The sequence below is a fragment of the Propithecus coquereli genome, unplaced genomic scaffold, assembly GCF_000956105.1.
Source record: "Propithecus coquereli isolate 6110/MARCELLA unplaced genomic scaffold, Pcoq_1.0 Scaffold27, whole genome shotgun sequence".
NCBI lineage: Eukaryota > Metazoa > Chordata > Mammalia > Primates > Indriidae > Propithecus > Propithecus coquereli.
The window spans coordinates 521,629-541,789 of record NW_012148285.1 but is presented as its reverse complement, the minus strand read 5'-3'; the positions used below and the strand labels follow the sequence as shown (position 1 = coordinate 541,789).

General features: G+C 50.2%; 1 protein-coding gene across 1 annotated transcript in view; it reads left to right on the top strand.

Moving 5' to 3' along the window:
- Positions 1-20,161, top strand: part of IFT140 (intraflagellar transport 140) — an 81,588-nt gene that overhangs the window by 5,695 nt on the left and 55,732 nt on the right. The window contains 12 exon segments of the mRNA XM_012647788.1: positions 1,715-1,936; positions 7,096-7,217; positions 7,368-7,510; positions 8,221-8,396; positions 10,115-10,206; positions 11,528-11,634; positions 12,284-12,429; positions 13,986-14,133; positions 14,136-14,188; positions 14,917-14,989; positions 16,796-16,887; positions 20,028-20,155. Coding sequence (XP_012503242.1) covers positions 1,715-1,936; positions 7,096-7,217; positions 7,368-7,510; positions 8,221-8,396; positions 10,115-10,206; positions 11,528-11,634; positions 12,284-12,429; positions 13,986-14,133; positions 14,136-14,188; positions 14,917-14,989; positions 16,796-16,887; positions 20,028-20,155 — 1,502 coding nt within the window.

Genomic DNA, 20,161 nt, shown 5'->3' with positions numbered 1-20,161 from the left:
GACATCTCTTGGGTGCTTCTGATACCTCAAACTCTGCAGTGCAAAGCCGAACTTAAATTGTTCCCCACCCCTGCTCTGCCTCACGTCCCCTGCAAAGGTCCACCTTTGTCATCTCCCCTTGCCCGACACCCAGCACAGGGACCTGGGAATGACTGTTGACACCTTCCACCCCTGCCTTGTAATCCATTGCCAGATTCTCCCAATTTTGCCCAAGAACCTCTGGTGAATCTGCCACTTCTCCCCCATCCATTGGCCCTTCCCTCTTCCGAGCTCCTGTCCTCTCTCTCCTGGACACCAGCACGGCTTCCGCGCTCAAGCAGCTGAGTCCCCGTGGGCCTCTATCTTCCACTCCCCATGTGGCGGCCGGATCCTTTTTTGGAATCACAGGTGGAATCACTCCCTGCTCCCATGTCCCCATCCCCACGTTCCTCTTCAAGTGAGCATGCAATCCCCGATGTAGCCCCAGCACCCCAGGCCTGCATCTGCCGCCTGCCATGTGGCACTCCTCCTTCCTCGACGCTGGCCCAGTCTTCGCAGCCTTCCACACTGCACATTCTGTGCCTTCTGCACAGAAGACGCTCCTTTGTCCCTGTGCTCAGTGGATGCTTTGATCCTTCCGACGAAAGAGGCTCAACAGCCCCTTCCTCAGGAAACCCCTCCACGTACGCACAAGCACTTGTGTGCCGCACAGCGCTGCTCAGCCGCGCCCTGGGTCCTTGGTGGGACTCCGTGTGCAAGGGCCACAGCTGCCGTATGGCTCAGCGAGTGCCCAGTGCCAAGCCCAGTTTGCCCAGTTTCTTGGGAGTAGAGTCTCCCTTCTAGGAGGCAGACAACTGTCTAACATGTATTATAAATGTTTCTTTTTAAATAAATATTAAATATTTTAATAAATTTTTAACAAATATTAAATATTTTAAGAAATATTAAATATAATTCCAAAATGATAGCAATTTTGGATAAAATTTTTAAAATTGGAAAATCTAAAATATGTTAATACTTTTGCAAAGTCAGTCAACAAAGTGTACTTCTGTGTTTCCAATTGGCACAAAGAAAACTTGAGAATTTCAAAATAACAGTTTATTGGACAATGATGAGGTCACAGAAAATTGCTAGTAAGCTCAGTGGAAGAACTGAGAACAAACTGAGTTAACCTCTGATACTCTAAAGCTACTTCTTTAGAAAATTCTAGAAAACACAAGAACGTATAAGCACATATTCCATGAGCTATCGTTGACAACATCATCACACATCACATAGCCTTTGGAAGAATTCCGCGGTAGACTCATGAGAAGTAACTTCTAGGTATCACTCTGAAAATGACTCCGAAAGGGTCTCGAAGTTTCTGGATCACACTTTTAAGAACCCTGGGGCCACAAACTTCAACTACTGGCCTATTGCCTGACTTTGTAATAAGGTTTTATTGGAAGCTGCGCCAATTAAAATACTTGCTAGCCCTCCCGCAGCCGTGAGTAGGAGCCTGTAGTCCTTGACAAGCTGGTGGCATTGCCAGCTAAGTGCAAGTGATCTGCTTTGATGGCTCAGCTAGGGGCAAGGTTGACGTGTTTTTATGAAAATCAAAGAGCTACCAATAACATTGCCTCAGTGTACAGCGCTTTATGTTTTGTGGCTGATGTCAATTCCCCGGATTAGCCAGAAATTCTTAAAGTAGCTGCCACTGGCCGAACTGTGAGATTTTGCCTCTCATCTGATGTAGGGTGAGCGAGTGCCCGACACGCATGTCGAGAGGCCATTCCAGGTTGCTTCCCTGTGCTGGCACCCGACACGGCTGATCCTGGCTGTCGGCTGGGAGAACGGAGAAGTAATGGTGTTTAACAAGCAGAACAAGGAGCAACACACGGTGCCCCTGACACACACTGCCGACATCACTGTCCTCAACTGGAGCACCGATGGGAACTGCCTTCTCTCTGGAGATAGGGTAAGTAAGCAAGCGCTGGCCGTTGGTTTCAGATCTCTGCAGTCCTGGACCATCTCTTAAGCACACACACTGGGAAGGATATTAAAGACCAAATTATTTGAAATGTGTGATTGCCAGCTTCAATTGATCTTGTCAGATATAATTACAGATTTTGTTTTATGTTAGAAGCAGAGCTTACAAATTTCATTCTGTGATCCCACTCAATGGCTAAGAAATGAGCTTTGCTAGGAAATTACACCCGTAGAGATAGGGAAATGCCTCAGATACCGTCCCTTTCACGGCACCCCGGAATCACCAGCTTCCATGAACGTGTGCCTTCGCCGTCCGGGGGTCCCTCGGCTTGCTTGTCTCACTCAGGGCTTCTTAACCAGGGTGGATTCTGCCCCTGGTTAGACATGTGGCAGTGTCTAGAGACATATTTTGTTGTCACGACTTGGGGGGAGGATTCTACTGCCTTCTAGTGAGTGGTGGAGGCCAGGGATCTGCTCAACATCCCGCAGTGCAAAGGAAGGACCCCATGGAGGGATTGACATGGGACAGAGCTGGAGAAACCCTGGTCTAGATCTAATTTGATTTAGAAATGCGTGGCAGGAATTTCAGAGTGTGCTCAGGCACACCCAGGCACACACACATGCATTCTTTCCCTAACTTGTGATTTTGGAATTTTTAAACTTTGAGAGGAGCTGAATAGTACAAGGAACCCTTCACGTAGATTCGCCAGTTGTTAACACTGTGACTCATCTGCTTTCTCTATGTATATGTTTTTTTCCCTAGTATTTGAGAGTTTGTCACAGACATACTTCACTGAGATGTCAATCTCTTAAAAACTAGGGCATTCTCCCATGTAGCCACAATAGAGTTATCACACTTGGGAAATTAGGCGGTGACACGGTGCTGTCACCCATGCACCGTTCACATTAAATCCCTCCAGTTGTCCCAGTAATGTCCTTGATGGCTGGTTTTTCCTAATCCAGGATCCAATAAAGGACCAAGTGTTGCCTTGAGCCCCCATTCCTCTTCAATCAAGAATAGTTCCTTGGCCTGCCTTCCTTCATTTTGTCTTTCATGGCGTTGGCATTCTGAGGGTGCAGACTTGTGGCTCTGTGGACTGTCTCTTGACTTGGATGCATTCGATTGTCTCCTTGTGATAATTTCTAATTAAACGTTTCTGGCAGGAATATCACACACAGGGCATTGTCCCCTGAGTTCCCTCATGTTTTCTCACATAGTGATAGCATCCTGTCCACACTGTTCTGCTTCTTGCCTTTCTCACTTTGCAGTGTATCTTGGACATCTTTCCATACTGGTAAATAGCAAACTACCTTGTTTTCTTCCAACTGTCTTTTCATGATACGAATGTATTATAATTTGCTTAACCAGCCTCCTGTTGATAAACATTTCAGCGGTTCCTAATCTTTGGCTAAACAGACAGTGGTGCTTCTGCTGTTCCGCACATGTGCGCGTTTAGAGAAATACCTAGAAGGGAGCAGCTGAGTCCCAGGGCACGTGTTCTCGTCTGGTGGCTGCTGCCCAAAACCACCTCCGCGGCGCTCATGCCCACACACACCAGCACGCTAGCATTCGTTTCCCCACAGAGTGCTGTATCCAAAGTTCAGAACATTGCTTAGAAAAGTAGTATCTCGGTAGTGTTGCAATGTGCATGTCTCTTGCCATTGCGGATGAATGTTATTTATGGGAGCCATTTGTATTTCCTTTTCATTCATATTATTTGCTCATTTTCTACCATGTTGTCCTTTTTCTCTGGGTGATTTTCCTTCTGTGTTTCTATTCACGTCCCACGCCATGACGTGGGCCTGACTCCAGACTCCTACTTCCTGGTGATCTTCCCACCTCTGTGCTGCAGAAGTCTGTAAATGCCCCTTAGAATAAAGTAATTTATGGTCAGTGAATTGCATCCTTCTCATCTTGACCATGCTAAGAAGCAACTAACAAAATAGATTACTCAGGTGTAAAATGAAGTCCCAGAATGAGCTGATCCAGTCCTGTGAGGCAGGATATTTAAAAACAGAAATACCTAATCCTTCTAAGAAAATTGAAGATTGTGCTGGAACTAACTGAATAAAGGAGCTCAGCCAGGAAGAGAAGAAGCAAGTGACTGAGCAGACTGCTGGGGCTTCTCTGCCTTCTGCCGTAGCTCGGCTGTGGTTGCTCGTGGAGTCAACCCAGATCAGGTGATCCCTAGAAAGGGACACTGCATGGGCATCCTACCAAGTGTCCCTTAGAAGTCCCATCAGCAGAGAAGAGGAGAGAACATTGCACAGGCCAGGCCACTCACTTCCCCAGGGGACTCTGGCTGAGCCAAGTGTGGGAGTCAAGTAACCTGTGCCCTGATGAATGACAAGCCCATCTCTAACAGCTTTTCAGTGACACATGGTGAGAACACCCACCACTTCAGTCCTTTCGTTGTGTGACAAGCCGCCGAGACTCTCATCCAGAGCACTCCAACCTCCCGTTAGTCCCTCAGTACTCTAAACTCTTGCTCTTCACAAATAGGGATCATTTCTCACTTGGGGGTAGTTTTTGTTTAGAATTTTATTGTGTAAAATTATAATGTATGAAATAACTTGGAAGGAATTTGCAAATAGGGAAGAGACAGCCCTAAACACAAAGGATTACCCTCAGGAGTGTTGAGAGGTACAAAAAACTAAGAGAAGACCCAAGGAGGGAGCCCTGGGCAGTTCAGTGTTGAGAATTGGGAACAAGGATAAAGATATATAGCTATTGTGTACCCGTAATAATTTAAAACTAAGAAAAAGAATTAGGAACAAGGAATACAAGGGTGTGGCAGAGGAGACAGGAATGTCTCAGAGTTAATTCTGAATCTTACGCTTTTCTCATTTCTGGCTCTTGGCAGAAACCCAAGGGTGGGGAACATCTGGCTCGTTGCCTCTTTTGGCTTCCCCTCCCTCAGTTGGTGGAAGTCTGACTCCCGATCGCAGTGGGCTCTGTCTGTCCTTCTGTCAGAACAGCAGGTACTTGTTCATCTGGCCAAGCAGAAATCATTGCTCTTAAACTCTTGCGCCCAGCAACTTGCCGGAAGCAGCAGCCTAGAGATCTAAGTGTGCTGTGTATGTCTGATTATGTTCAGGAACCTGGTTGAGTTGTCAGCTAGAAGCTTGTATGTGTCAATACAGATCTCTAAAGTCAATTATGTAAAAAAAAGAAAAAAAGAGAGAAAGTCCCAGCTGATTGCATGTGAAGGGCGTAGCAGGGAGCATCTCTGAAGATGCTGCGTGCGTGAATGACGAGCAGGTGCAGTCTTCACAGTGCTCGGCCCTAAGAGGGAGGCAGGGGCAGGGGATGTTTTCATTTCTTTCCGTGTGTGTGTGTTTCTTATCACTATGCAAGCATTGTTTTTTAAAAAAAAGAATTACTAAACAAAGACACCAATAGTGTTTTTCTTGTTTTCATTTATTCATATGATATGTACACTCATATTTTACATACTATTTTAGATCTTTCAGAACTTTTCTTAGAAGTTCATTGTTTAAGTTGCCTTTAAATCCGACATTATTTGAAAATCCCATCCCTGTATACAATAAGAATGGTGTTCTCTGGCATTTGGAGATCTTGGAGTCAGTGCTGATGGAAAGGAGGGTGGGAGGAAGAGTGTACCGTGTGCTAAAATGCCCCCCACCCCCGCCTTGAGCCAGGAAACAGCCTGGGGAGGGCTCGGGCATCAATCTCGCAGATTCAGGGTGAAATATGAAATACTGCCCTTTGCAAAGCTTAGCGCACACCCCAGTCTCGGGAGCCCTCCTCAGCCGGTTCTGATGGAGTCGTCATCTCCCTCCGTTGAACTTCTCCAGCACTTGTCTTTGCAGTAAATTTGAGACTTCGATGAATTTAAAATTGAACACACAGTACAGCTGGCACTCAGATCTTAGTTTCTAATGCCATTCTCCAATAAAAGGCTCCCAGGCTCCTTGGAGAAGTGGCCGATTCTAGGGCTGGGATGGAGCGAAGAGCCTGGAGAACCTTAGCGACGGGGTGAGATGTGCTCACAAAACGCCCCAGGCGGGGGCAGGTCAGAGCGACACAGAGGCCAACCAAAGGGCTCCCCGGGCCAAAGCTGGATGGTGTGAGCAACAGAAATAAGGCAGCACAGCATTGTAGTCCAGAGGAGACAGTAAACGTCCGTGAGTCCACGTGGGTATCAATGTTTGGTTGAATAGGTGAGTAAATGGTGGAGAAGAGACAGACAATCTGTACAGATACTCCCCTCGAGGAGGTGGAACGTAACTCCCTGCTGAAGTGTGGGCCACACGGTACCTTCTTCCCCAACAGTACAGGGTGAAGCGGGGAGGAGTCACGTCGGGAGAAACCTGACAGCACGCCCTCCACCTCTGCCAGGTGGTCCAGGGCAGGGTCAGCCGGGATGAGTTCTGTGGGTGGTGGGCACCCTGGGCAGGATGTGAGGAAAAGGCCTTCACCTGGGTAGTCTTCCTCCCCCAAACCCATCATCCCAGGTTAACTATGGGAAAAACAACCGACAAACCCCAATGGAGGGGCATCCCGCAGTATACCTGCCCAGCACCCCCGAGACCGTCCAGGTCATCAGAAACAAGGAATGCCCAAGAAACTGTCCTGAGGAGCCTAAGGAGATGTGAGGACTAAATGTCATGTGGGGTCCTGGATGGGGTCCTGGGACAGAAAAGGGGCATCAGGGAAGAACCGAGGGAACGCAAATAGAGTGTGGACTTCAGGTAACATTCATTCTAAGAAAGGGCATGCCAGCCTGAGATCTGATCGTGGGGAACCTGGTGTAGCATATGGGAACTCTCTGCACTGTCTTCGTAACTTTTTTGTAAATCTGAATCTATTCTAAAACTAAAAGTTTATTTTAAAAAATTGAGTGTATATAGCAGTTGCCATCTCTAGGAAGTGAGGATGGAGAGGGGGTCCATAGAAGAATTTCTGGTTCTTTCTTTAAACACTTTCGAATTATTTGAAATTTTTGTGGTGCACATGTAGTTTTATAATTTTTTTTAAAGTGTATGTGTGTGTGTATATGTATATATTACACGTCTTAGAGCGTATAGCAAGAAAGTAAGTATATGTTGCATAGTTTAACTTAGTTTCCCTCAGTCTTTCTGTAAGAACATGTTTCCTACACGTGTGGTGTTGGATTTTTCCAGCTTGGTGTCTTGCTTTTATGGAGGTTGGACCAAAGGGGTCGGGTCCAGGGGACGCCCCTGCTGAAACACGAGTACGGGAAACACCTGACTCATTGCATCTTCCGGCTCCCCCCTCCGGGCACGTAAGTGTGGGGCTCACATGGCGACCTGTGTGTTTGTTCACAATGTGGGCAGGGCGTGGGGGGTCTGCTCCTGACCTAGGAGGGGCTCCAGCCCAAGTTGCTCCGGGAGTGGCAGAAGAGTCTCGATTCCTGTGTCATACTTACTTTCAGGGACCTGGTTCAGTTGGCGAAGGCAGCTGTGAGTGGCGATGAAAAAGCCCTGGACATGTTTAACTGGAGGAAAAGCGGCTTTGGAAGTTTCCTGAAGATGGGCTCTCAGGAGGGGCTGTCGTTCTTTGTCAGTCTGACGGATGGTGAGGAACTTAGATTGTGATTCTGGGGAGTCAGTGTTTTAAGGGTGTCCGATAAGGATCTTACACTAATGGATGCCGTTTCTGCACGTGTGCCAGCCCGAGAGTGCTGCGCCAGCTTGCTCTCTGCAGGCGCTGACCCAGCGCTCAGAGCGAGGCTTCCCTGTGTTCTGACAGAGACACACAGGGTGTGTTTGTGTTTGAAGGGTTTTCATAAGGAAGCTTTTTGTCAGCGATTATACTCTGCACAGCTACAGAGACAGTGTCGAAAATATTCTTTTGTGGCACTCCTATCGTGCACTCTATGTCATTATCAAGCACCTGCTGTATACCGGGTGCTGAGCTAAGATCTGGGAATGAGGTGTGAGCAGAATAGGGCCTCAGTGGAGGACATAGCACCCCTAAAGTTGGCAGACTGAGATGAACAAAGACTTCCAAGGCTATGGGATCAGGAGGGTCAACAGTGTGGATGTTAAAATCCTCTGAGACAGTGGTGGAGGAAGGATGGACGGGGACAGCTCAGGGCAGATCTAAACCAGTGAAACGGAGCTTGTTTCAGAGAGAGGCCTGTGAGATGATAGGTAAATGTCTCAGCTTAGAATTTTTATAATGAAGATGTTTTACTTTGAAAGTGTCATTAAGCAGATAGAAATGGCTGCTCACGCAAACACAGGTGAGCCGGTGCTGCCTGTGATGACGGCCTCTGCCCCCAGGGACGGTGCACTACGTGGACGAGAAGGGCAGGACTGCGCAGGTAGCATCCACGGGCAGCTCCATCCAAATGCTGTTCCACATAGAGAAGAGAGAGGCGCTGGTGGTGGTCACAGAGAATCTCCTGCTGTCCCTGTACGTGGTGACCCCCGAGGGTGAAGCCGAAGAAGTGATGAAGGTGGGTGGGAGAACGGGGAAGGGTGGGGGGAGCGCCCAGGGGACCCACCCACAGCTGCAGGTTGTGCTCAAGAGCTGGGGGCCAGATTTTCTGAGGCCCCATCCTAACTACCGTTTCTTTTTTGGTGAGCAAGACCCAAAAACTACCATCTTTGGGGTAGCTAACGTAGCTACTGATAACTTAGTGTCATTGTTGATTATGGGATGTTCAGTTCACAGGTGAGAGAAGCTATAGATGGGATTTTCTGTCCCTGAGAAGATGTGGGCAGAGTCTAGAGAGAGCCTGGGCTCGCCACTTCCAGGCTGCGCCCCCAACAGACCTGAGGAGTGACAGAGTAACACACGCCCCTTGCGGCCTCTCGTTCGCCCTCCCAACAGAACTATGTGGGGCAGGTGCCACTGTCACTGTTTTCCAGCCGCGTGTGGGAAAAGGGCATCGAAGAGGCTCACTCACCATCTGAGAGCCAGTGTCGGTCACTCGGCATCTCTTGGCAGGGTTTTGGCGCCAGAGCCTTTTCCATCCGCCCTTTGCCCACGTGTGCACATTGCTCTACCTAATGGGTGTGTGTCACATTTACCCTCACTGGGTAGTGATGTTTTAACATGGCTGCTGAAAAGCACTGAGCACCTCACAGCATCAGCTCTGGAACCACCCTCCCAGGTAGGAGACCTGCCGTGACAGCGTCAGAGCCACGCAGTCCTGCATGGGACCCTGCCTGTGGCTGCCCTCCTTTTAGTTTCTTGGTTTACACCGAAGGAATCCATGCTCCTTGGAGAACACTGAACTTGCCCTAAAGATACTCTTGTACGTTGCAGAATCAATTTTTCCTGTAAGTCAGTGTTTACGTGGTCGTTTCTGCATCCTGTAACAGCAGTTGAGGCTGCACTTGGTCACGTGGGCCTGCGTCTTAGTCAGGTGGGCCATCGTAACAAACTACCACGGACCACGTGGCTTGACGGCAAACATTTCTCACTCGCAGTTCTGCGGGCTGGAAGTCCCAGGTCAGGGTGCTGGTACGGGCCTCCTGCCTGGCTTGCAGACAGCCACCTTCTCCCTGTGTCCTCACATGGCAACAGGGCGACCGGCAGGGTGAGAGGGAGCCCAGGCTCTCTGGTATGTCTTCTGTTTTCTTTGTTTTTTTGTTTTTCTGGTGTTCTTATAAGGCCACAGGCCACAGTCCTGTCAGATCACCCACCTATCCACTCATCCTTATGACCTCATTTAACCTTAATTACCTCCTAAAGGCAAATACAGTCACACGTGGGTTAGGGCTTCAACGTATGAATTTTGGGGTACACAGTTCAGTCTGTGGCACCCAGCTTCAGATGCTCCTTCAGCTGCTTACTAGCTGGTGGGCCCTGGGCAAGTCTGTTCTCTGCAAAGTGGGATGGTAAGACGTGCCCAGAGGTGAGGTCACGCCTGAACAGGAACACCCAAGCCCCCCTTGGTAATCCCTGTGGAGACCCTGCCACTGACGGGCACCCGCCTCACACCAGTGCTCAACAGCCAATGTTAACATGCAAGAGGAGTGGTTTACCTTGGCCCATGCGTCCTGCACACTGGAGCTCACCTCTCAGTGTCCGTCATTCCTGTGTTTCCTGCACTTGCTGAGTCCCTGCGAAGTCACAGAGACCAGAGGCTCCAGGATCATGAAATCTGGACAACACAGTCTCCACAAGAGCAACATGATTCTTGCTGGTTGTTTTTTCCTTATGCAGGTAAAGTTGAGTGGGAAAACAGGTCGCCGGGCAGACATTGCCTTGATCGAGGGCAGCCTTCTCGTGATGGCCATAGGGGAAACCGTCCTCAGGTGAGAGTTTGTTTCCCCAGGATCCCTTGATGAGAATCCTGTCAGGACAGGCTCTTCTCAGTACGCTTTGCGCTGGAGTATGACGTAGGTGCAGTGAAATGCACATGTTATGGTGGATTTTCACACGTTGGGCAGATGCATGTCCTACCCTGTCAGCTCTGAGATGGAGGAACAAAACATTAGTGACCCCAGGAGTTCCCACCCACCCTGCTCTTCTCCCTCCAGGTTCCCTGCTGCAACAGGTAGCACTGCCATGGTGTCTGCCCGTGGAATCTCTTTGTTGGCTTTCTTGAGCTTGGTATAAACAGACTCATTTATTAGAGTCTTTCTTGTGTCTACCTGCTTGAGCTCAATGTAACATTCAGAGGGCTGTCTTGTGTTGCTGCATGTGGTTGGAGTTCTGTGTTCTCCTGGTGACCTAATGCCATATATGAACCAGCTGCTGTTAACAGCTGCTCTTTTTTTTTTTTTTTTTTTTTTGAGACAGAGTCTCACTCTGTTGCCCTGGCTAGAGTGAGTGCCATGGCGTCAGCCTAGCTCACAGCAACCTCAAACTCCTGGGCTCAAGGGATCCTCCTGCCTCAGCCTCCCGAGTAGCTGGGACTACAGGCATGCGCCACCATGCCTGGCTAATTTTTTCTATATATTTTTAGTTGTCCAGATCATTTCTTTCTATTTTTAGTAGAGACAGGGTCTCGCTCTTGCTCAGGCTGGTCTCGAACTTGTGAGCTCAAACAATCCGCCCGCCTCGGCCTCCCAGAGTGATAGGATTACAGGCGTGAGCCACTGCACCCGGCCAACAGCTGCTCTTTTTGATTATAAATAGGGCATGAGGCTGGGCGTGGTGACTCGCACTTGTAATCCTAGCACTGTCGGAGGCCGAGGTGGGAGGACTGCTTGAGCTCAGGAGTTCGACACCAGCCTGAGCAAGAGCGGGACCCCTGTCTCTAATAAAAACTTAGGAACATTAGCTGGGTGTTGTGATGCGCACCTATAGTCCCAGCTACTCAGGAGGCTGAGGCAGGAAGATTATTTGAGCCTAGGAGTTGGAGGTTGCAGTGAGCTATGATGACAGCACTGCACTCTACCCAGGGCGACAGAGTGAGACTCTGTCTGAAAAATAAATAAATAAAAATAAAAAATAAACAGGGCCTGAGATAGACCTAGGTGATTGAACAGCGCACTTCCACATCAGGAGGCTGTTGGGCCATGTCTTTTTCCTGATTTTTAACATCTGCTCCACAGGTTCAGTGAAACCCTCAGAGCAGAGGGAGATGCCCCTGATGCAGCCCTCGGTGGTGCTTTCTTCCTTCTGTTGTAGGTTCTGGGATTTAGAACGAGGAGAGAATTACATACTGAGTCCCGACCAGAAGTTTGGCTTTGAAAAAGGAGAGACCGTAAACTGCGTCTGTTACTGTAAGGCCAAAGGTGAGACTTCCCAGCCTGGCGCCAGAGACGCAGAGCCAGCTTGTAGCGTGGTGCACAAGTGCAGGATAGCCACGGGGAACCTGGGGGCTGTGCAGGGAATGGCAGCTCGGTCATGGCTGACGTTAGTCATTTGAACAGTCAGCCAGGGGTGAGCACGTGACTCCGAAGCTTTGCTACCCCAGGGGAAGGCCAGAGGGTCTGGTCAAAATGTGACAGACTGACCACATGGGCATTGGTCTGCGTCCCTCCTGAAACCCCACAGGAAGGACAGTGCAGGGAGCCTGTGTACGCGCACACACGTGCAAGTATATACATATGCAAAGGACAGAAAAGATAGATGAGCCAGAGCCACATTCCTTTAGTGCCCACCGCGTGCTGAGCACTGCCAGACCACTGGGGCAGCAGCCCTGAGCAAGGCGGACTGGGCTCGAGGAAACAGGGACAAAACGGAAAAAGCACCCCCCACACTAGCGCCGTCCTGCCAGGGAGAGCGAGCGCCTTGAGGAAAGGTGCAGCCAGGCGCGAGGCCAGAGAGGCTCTGGGCTGGGCGAAGGCTGCCGGGTTAGAGGTGGTGGTCAGAGGCGGGCGCCCGCTGCTGTTCTCATCCCTCCTTCACCTCAATTAACACACGCTTTGTTCTCACCTCTAGGTCTTCTGGCGGCTGGGACTGACAAAGGGCGGGTAGCCATGTGGAAAAAAGCTCCTGGCCCTCCGAGCAGCCGAGGTGGGGAGGGCAAGGACAGGTGGACCCTTCAGACTCCCACCGAACTCGAAGGGAACATCACGCAGATACAGGTGCGACTGCAGAGCACCCAGGGCACTTGCTTTCCACTGCACAAAAGTGGAGGAAGTGGCTGGGTACGATGGCTCACGCCTGTGATCGCAGCACCTCGGGAGGCTGAGGCCGGAGGATCCCTGGAGCTCAGGAGTTCAAGGCTTCAGTGAGCTAGGCTGATGCCACTGCACTCCCACCTGGGTGACAGAGCAAGACCCTGTCTCAAAAAAAATAAGAAGTAGAAGAAGTAATTGGCTTTGAACCTATTTTTATCAGTTATTCAACTTAAGGCTATATAAAAATAACAATAATAAAGTGTCAAAGTCCTTTTGGATCTCTGAGTTGCAAATAAGGGATTGAGGAGCTGTACTAGTTAATGTTCCTCTGTCTGCCACTTACCCGTCCCTCTGTGTGTGTCCCCATCTACATGTATCCATCTGTGTATTAGAAGCAGCTTTATTGAGATATAATTTACCTGCCAAATGGATTTTGGTACATTCACAGTTTTGCAACCATCTCTACAATAAATTTTAGAACATTTTCATCACCTCAAAAAGAAATCTGTACCCTTTACCAGTCAATCCTCCCCCTCCTCTGCCCCCAGCCCTAGGCAGCTACCAATCTACTTTCTGTCCTCTAAGGATTTGGCTGTCTGGACATTCTTATAAAAGGAATCACACAACACGGGGTCTGTGTCAGGCTTATCTCGCTGAATGTGTTTGCAGGGTTCATCCGCGTTGTGGCATGTGTCTGAGTTCCGTTCCTCTGTGTGGCTGAGCACCACCGTGTGGACAGACCGCACTTTCTGTTTATCCATTCATCAGTTGATGGGTGTTTGAATAGTGCTGCTGCAAACGTTGTGCACAAGTTTTTGTGTGGACGTATGTTTTGCTTCCTCTCGGACGTTTGGTTCTTTTTTATCATTCTTGTCTTTTTATTTATATTCTCTATTCGATGAGACATTGTCATGATACTTTCCTTGGCTTCATTAAGCACGGTTTCCTTTAGTTCTTTGGATATGTAGTGGCTACTTTGAAGTCTTTGCCGAGTCCAACATTTGGACCTTTTCTTGGCAGTTTCTGATGCTCCTTTTTTCCCCCTGTATGTGGTTCATTTTCTCCTGTTTTGCATAGCTCTTAATTTTTTGCTGGAAAATGAACATTTTAGATAGATTTCAAAGTTTCATATGAAACTGACATTCCACGTCAGCAGAGGAAAGCTGGATAGTTTAATACATGGTGTAAATTGCCTGTTTATAAAACATAAACATCCTTACGCCACACTTAGAAAAGCAAATTCTGGAAGCCACACTGCCAGTCAGAACAGACACCATCTGGAATAGCCATACACATGTCCACCGCTGAATCTCAACTTTCGGGCATTAGTATTTTAGAATTTTTCTACAAAGCACACAGTTTATCTTCATAAAAATTTTCCAGAAGTCATTTTTAAACAAAAAAAATGGTGCTTAGAAAATAGTTTATGACTCCTCATGTGTATAACTACTCCCGTAACTGTATCTTTTCTCTGTTTTGTTCACACATTTGGTTCTTTTTCCTCCAATGTGGAAATGAAGTGGGGCTCCAGGAAGAACCTCCTGGCGGTGAAGAGCACCAGCTCCGTGTCGATCCTCAGCGAGCAGGCCATGGCAGCGCACTTCCACCAGCTGGCGGCCGCTGTGCAGGTCTCCCCAAGCTTACTCAACGTGTCCTTCCTGTCCACGGGGAAGCACACAGCCTGCGCATGGACATGCACATCAGTGGAGTGTTCGTCACCAAGGTGACTGCCAAGGGTCACGTGTGGGTCGGAGGGAGATCTTCCACACAGACAAGGAGCCTGCCCAGTTGGGCAGTTCAGGACAGCAAGGGCCTGGGCGGGAGGTTGAGCACGTGCAGCTCCACCTGGATTATCTTACTTCCTGCATCTCTGCATACGTCATCATCATAAAGAAAATAATTATAAAACCCAGGGGTATTTTATTTTATTTTTTATATTTTTGAGACAGAGTCTCACTGTGTTGCCCGGGCTAGAGTACCGTGGTGTCAGCCTAGCTCACAGCAACGTCAAACTCCCGGGCTCAAGCGATCCTCCTGCCTCAGCCTCCCAGGTAGCTGGGACTACAGGCACACGCCACCATACCTGGCTAATTTTTTCTATTTTTAGTTGTTGGCCAATTTCTTTCTATTTTTAGTAGAGACGGGGTCTCGCTCTTGCTCAGGCTGGTCTCGAACTCCTGAGCTCAAACAATCCACCCACCTCGGCCTCGCAAAGTGCTAGGATTACAGGCGTGAGCACCACACCCGGCCCCAGGGGTATTTTACATGACATGAAACATAGCTTTAACCTGTGTCCACGGAGGACTCAGTGACCTAATGTTAGGGTGACGGGGTGGCAGCATTCGGGAATATTTGCAGGAGAAGGAAGGGTTTGGAAATGTGCAATGGAATCCACAGTCTGCACCTCACTTTTCCTGACCTTTTCTTTCGAATGTTCGTTGTTCTTTTTAGGATGCTGTTGCTGTCTGGAATGGAAAACAGGTGGTGATTTTTGAGCCTTCTGGCACCACCTTACGGAATGCAGGTGGGAGTCTTCGTAGCTCCACGGAGGGGACTCACAGTGCGTTTTTTTCTTACCACCCAGTGAGGGCCGCTGGTGCCTGTGGTGTGGTCAGGGGGTGGCCCCGGGGCTGGAGAGACACTTGTGTCAGTCCTCGTGCCTGTATTTCCAGAGCCAGTGCTACAACTCTGGCCCAAGCTGCCAGGGACCCTTCAGCCAGCAAGCCCTCTTGTGTTCCCAGATGCCTAAATGGCTCAAAAATAAGGCTGCGTGAACGTAAACGACCACAGTGCTTTCGTGAGTTTCCTTCTGGGGAAGTGGGTGGTTACACACCCGTCGTCTGAAATGTTTCCAGCCCCTTGGTGTCTTGATCAGGGCCAGCCACTCTCCTGATATTGCCGGGTGGCTCTTCAGAGATGCTCCTTCAATCTCAAACAGCCTCTCATGTCCCGCCCATCTCTCCAACTCTCCACGTTTAATTTGGCCGCCATTGGCCTCCTCTCTTCAGCACATTCCTATGAGTTTCTTGGGCTGCTGTGACAAATCACCACAAATTCTATGGCTTAAAACAGCATAAACTTACTTTCCCACAGTTCTGGAAGCTAGAACTCCAAAATTCAGGCATCAGTAGGGCCAGGCGTCCTCTGAGTCTCCAGGGGAGAATGTCTTTCTTGCTGGCTGCTGGTGGCCGCCAGCACTCCTTGGCTCCTGGTCACAAAACTCGTCTTCGGCTGTGTGGTCATATTGTCTCCAGTCTGAAATCTGCCTCCCTCTTACAGGGTCACTTGTGATTGTATTTAGAGCCACCTGGATAACCCAGCATAATTTCCCCTTCTCAAGACCTTAACATCTTGTGACATACCAGGTAGTATTCACAGGTTTCAGGGATTAGGACCTGACATCTTCAGGGGACATTTTCTGGTGTGTGACAGTGACCCAGCCATCAGACTGTGCTCTCTCAACTTGCCTTCTTTCTCCACAGTTCTTGCCTTCATGCTTCCTGACCTCTGGGCTCTCTTACCTCACAGGACTTGTCACTGTGCTTTTCCACAAGTGATCACCCACCTTGTTTGAACATCTCCTGCCTCCCTGGCAGGAAAAGTGTGGGCCACACTTTGTTGTGAGGGCCACACGAGTTAGGGACTATGTGGAAATGCCTTTTAAACTCTAAGGATGTTTGCCACCTCCCTCCCTCACATCTTTCCCACACTAACTTGGTTTTATCTCCTAACACTTTGTTGCCTAAAGTTCTCTTATAACATTTTCACACTCTTTCCTAATCTGTACTGATAATTCACGTCTTCTCCCTTCTTCTGTGTAGAATCCCTAGGAGCAAAGATGAACTCCTTATTTTCCCCAACGGGACCAACACAGCAGGATGCTGAGATAGCTTCCTGTTTGTGTGTGTCATCATCTCCCAAGTAGATAAGAACCTCTGGAGCCAGGCGCTAGAGCTGGTAGCCTCCAAAGTTCCACGTACGCTAAGCAGACACTTGCTTAAATGATTGTGCTGTCACAGATGCTGTGGAAGCATCAGCTACCAGGCAGGAGAAAGGAGGAGACACCTCAGGTGAGAGGTACAGAGCAGGAAGCCCAGCACTGAGTCTCCACGCAGGCCAGAGCCTGCACGCGCTGTCACTGCTGGCTATGGCCTTGGGCCCTGTGCGCACAGCCTTGTTTTCCTCATTGGCAAGATGCAGGTGACACCTCCCTCGGGAAGCCGTTGTGAGGGCCACAACGAGTTAGGGACTATGTGGAAATGCCTTTTAAACTCTAAGGAGGTGTGAAGAGATCAGCTGCTGCTGTCCTGATGTTTCTCTTTCATCTTAGGTACCTTCTCGTGTGAGTCTCCAGTGCTAGCGATGCATGAAGAAAGCGTTTATACAGTGGAGCCAAACCGAGTTCAAGTTCGAACCTGGCAGGTAAATTGCTGCTCCACAGCCAGTGGGCTGTGATGATGTGAAAACTAGAGCAGAATCCAGATGCCGTCTCGAAGTTGAGCCAGAGCCTGTTTTCTGACTTGACCTGGTGAAGTCAGATTCCCCATCAGGTGGTGGATCGTAAACATGAGTTCTGGGCAGCGGCTCCATCTGTGGCTGCCGTGACTTCAGATGTAGGGAGACGGGGCAAGGGCCTTTTGCGGTGAGCAGGACTTTGACTACACAGGGCTATGAGATGGGAGGAATGCTTGCTGGATTTAACCTGCGTCGTGAAGGCTTGAGTGGTGTCAGTTTAGGACATAGTGTCTTTGGTGGCCGTTTCCTGCATGCATCTCATGGGCAGGGCCAGCATGATCGATGGCAGTGATGGCCTCCAAGATGACAGGCCTCCCGCATACCAGTTTGCTCCCTTCGGGTCGTGTGGAGTAGGACCCCTGCCCCATCCACATCCCACACGCTGCTGAACCTGGAGGCTGACGTGGTACGTTAGCTTCCCCTGGCTGCCATAACAAATCACCACAAACTTGAATGGCTCAAAAACAACAGAAATTTCCTCTGTCACAGTTCTGGAAGCCAGATTCTGAAATCCAGGTGTGGTCAGTGTTGGTTCCTTCTGCGGGGTGTGAGAGGAGAATCTGTTCCTTGCCTCTTCCAGCTGGCGGTGCTGGCAGTCCTTGGTGGCTTGGCTTGTACACACGTCACTGCAGTCTCTGCTCTGTCCTTACATGGCGTTCTCGCTTGTGACTGAGTCTTCTCTTCTGTGTCTTATAAAAACGACTGTCATTGGATTTAGGGCCCACCCTAAGCCAGAGTGGCCTCATCTGAAGATCCTTAATCACATCTGCAAAGACCCTTTCTCCAAATAAGGTCACTTTCACAGCTTCTGAGTGGACATATCTTTTGAGGGGCCACTGTTCATGCCACTGCAGGTAGCAGCATTCTGTGACAGATCGAAAGCATTTGTCACGACCCTGGTTTTAGCTGTTGGTGTGGTTTTTGTCCAGCTCTGAGTTCTTCCCTGGCACCCGGTGTCTGGTTTCCTGGGGCTGCCGTGTGTGTGTCCAGTACCTCCCACGCTGCTCGTCCGCTCCCCTGGTGCAGAGCTGTTGTTTACAGTTTGCAGCTGGGCAGTGGGCAAGGCAGTGGTAGGCGCCAAGGAGCTGGCATGGCATGTTTTCTCACGGCCTGTTGAGTAGGGGTGGGCAGAGATGCTGGAGGGAAGGCGGCCAGAGCCATGGGCATCCCAGCCACAAAAGACCGCCCTCCTCGCTGCCTCCCCGCCTTCTCCAGTCCTCCTACGTGCGCTGCCTGACTCCACAGTTGCGTAGGGGAACCTGTTGTGGACATGGAGGTAGAGAGACCGTGTGTTTACAGACAGACCAAGGCACAGCTGCAACAGCAGAGACAGGACTTGCAGTGCCAGGTGTGCGGGGCAGCAGCCCGCTGGGGAGGGGCGACCAGACCACTGGGAAGGGACGAAGCCTGCTGGGAAACAGAGCTGACCCAAGAGTCCTGTCAGCAGGACTCGGGAGGGCGTGTGACAACAACTCCATGAGTTGTGTCCTTTTTTGTTTGTTGCTCTGTTAAATTACGTGAGGAGTATGTGTCGATGGTAGCAGGTAAGTTAGCGCCAACGTGCGTAAGGGGAGGTTAGTGCTCTCAGGAGCTTTTTGCACACCCGGCGTGTGTGGATGCGCAGCTGCCGTCAGTCGCGTGGGCGACGCAGCAACTCCAGACACATAGGGCCTCTGGCCCCTGACCTATGTCCCGCAAGGCCAGAACGTCGGCGCCCGGCCCTGAGCGTGTTTCCTGGCATCGCCTTTGCCTCCCATGGGGGCCGTGTGCTGAGGAGGAGCTGCCGGGTCGGCGCAGTGGTGAGGCGGGAAGGAGCAGGGCAGGGCGCAGATTGCTGCCGGGGCGGGGGTTGAAGCCAGGCGTGCAGACCACACGTTAACTTGTGTTTTCTCGGCTTTGCGTTGCTCTCTCCCTGGAAGACACCTTCTGTGCCCACGCACCGGGACTGCCTAGGGTAGTTGGTAACATTGAAGGAGATGCCACAGGTGAGAGGCTCTGAGGGCCTGGAGCAGGCTCTGGGCCTTCACTGAGCCAGGAGCCAGCCGCTCCTTTCTCTCAGCCCCCCGTGTGAAAGACGGACTGCAAAGCATGAGGTCTGCTCAGGCGCCACTGTGGGCCACGCTTTCCACAGTGTGTGAAGACAAAAGGGACACTGTGAAAATACAAGTGGTATGAAATCACTTCCCAGCTCAAAACTCTGCAGGGTCTTCCGGCTTCACTTAGAGTCGCACTCTTCCCCCTGGCCTGCAGCATTGCTGCCCTGTGGCCTCTGCCCACCGGCCACCCTCAGTGCCAGCCACTCCTGCCGCTGCCCCCTCATTCCCGCTGCCTCAGTTTCCGGGATCCTGGACCACGGAGACCTTTTCCTGCTTCAGCGTGCCGCCTTCTTTCCCTGGAATGCCAGCCCGGGCTCTCCTCAGTCTCAGTTTAACCGCTGCTCCCAGACGAGACTTTCTCTTCTTAAGCGTTTATTGAAGCCTAACACGCAGAAAGGGCAGGCACCTTGTGCCTAAGAGTACAGGACGGTAACTTTCACACATGGGACAGTCCCCGGATGTAACTAGCATCCTGGTAAGGTTCCCTTCCTCTCACCAGCCCCCTCACCCAGGGGTAGCCACTCACATGACAGTAACAACTTAAAAGTATTGTTGGGGCTTTGACAAAGCACCTCCACAAACAGGGCCTCCCAGGCCAACCCGAGTGGGTGCAATTCACCGTCTCGCCACAGGCGCTGCTTTCCTGACACGCTGTTCGTTACCAGCGCGCTCGCTCAGCCGGGGTCATGGTGTGCTTGTTCTTGGCCCAGCTGCCGTCAGTTTCCCCCTCTAGGCTGTAAGCTCCAGGGCTCTCCTGGGGGGACAGGGCCCCATCTTTCCCGCGTAGCGCGAGAATCTCGCAGAGTGCTGGGCACACGCTGAGCCACCAGTAAATGTTTACTGAATGAACGAGTGCAGTGTACGAGGCTACGTGTCAATAATGCTCAGTAACAAAAGTGAAATGCTGTAAACTCTGCCTTCCTAAATTCCTCGTTCTTTTCTTTTCCTCAGGGGACCATCAAACAACTCCTCCTGTTTTCTGAGACTGAGGGGAGCCCTTGCTTCTTGGACGTCTGTGGAAATTTCCTGGTTGTAGGGACAGACTTAGCTCACTTTAAAAGCTTTGATCTCTCCCGAAGGTACAG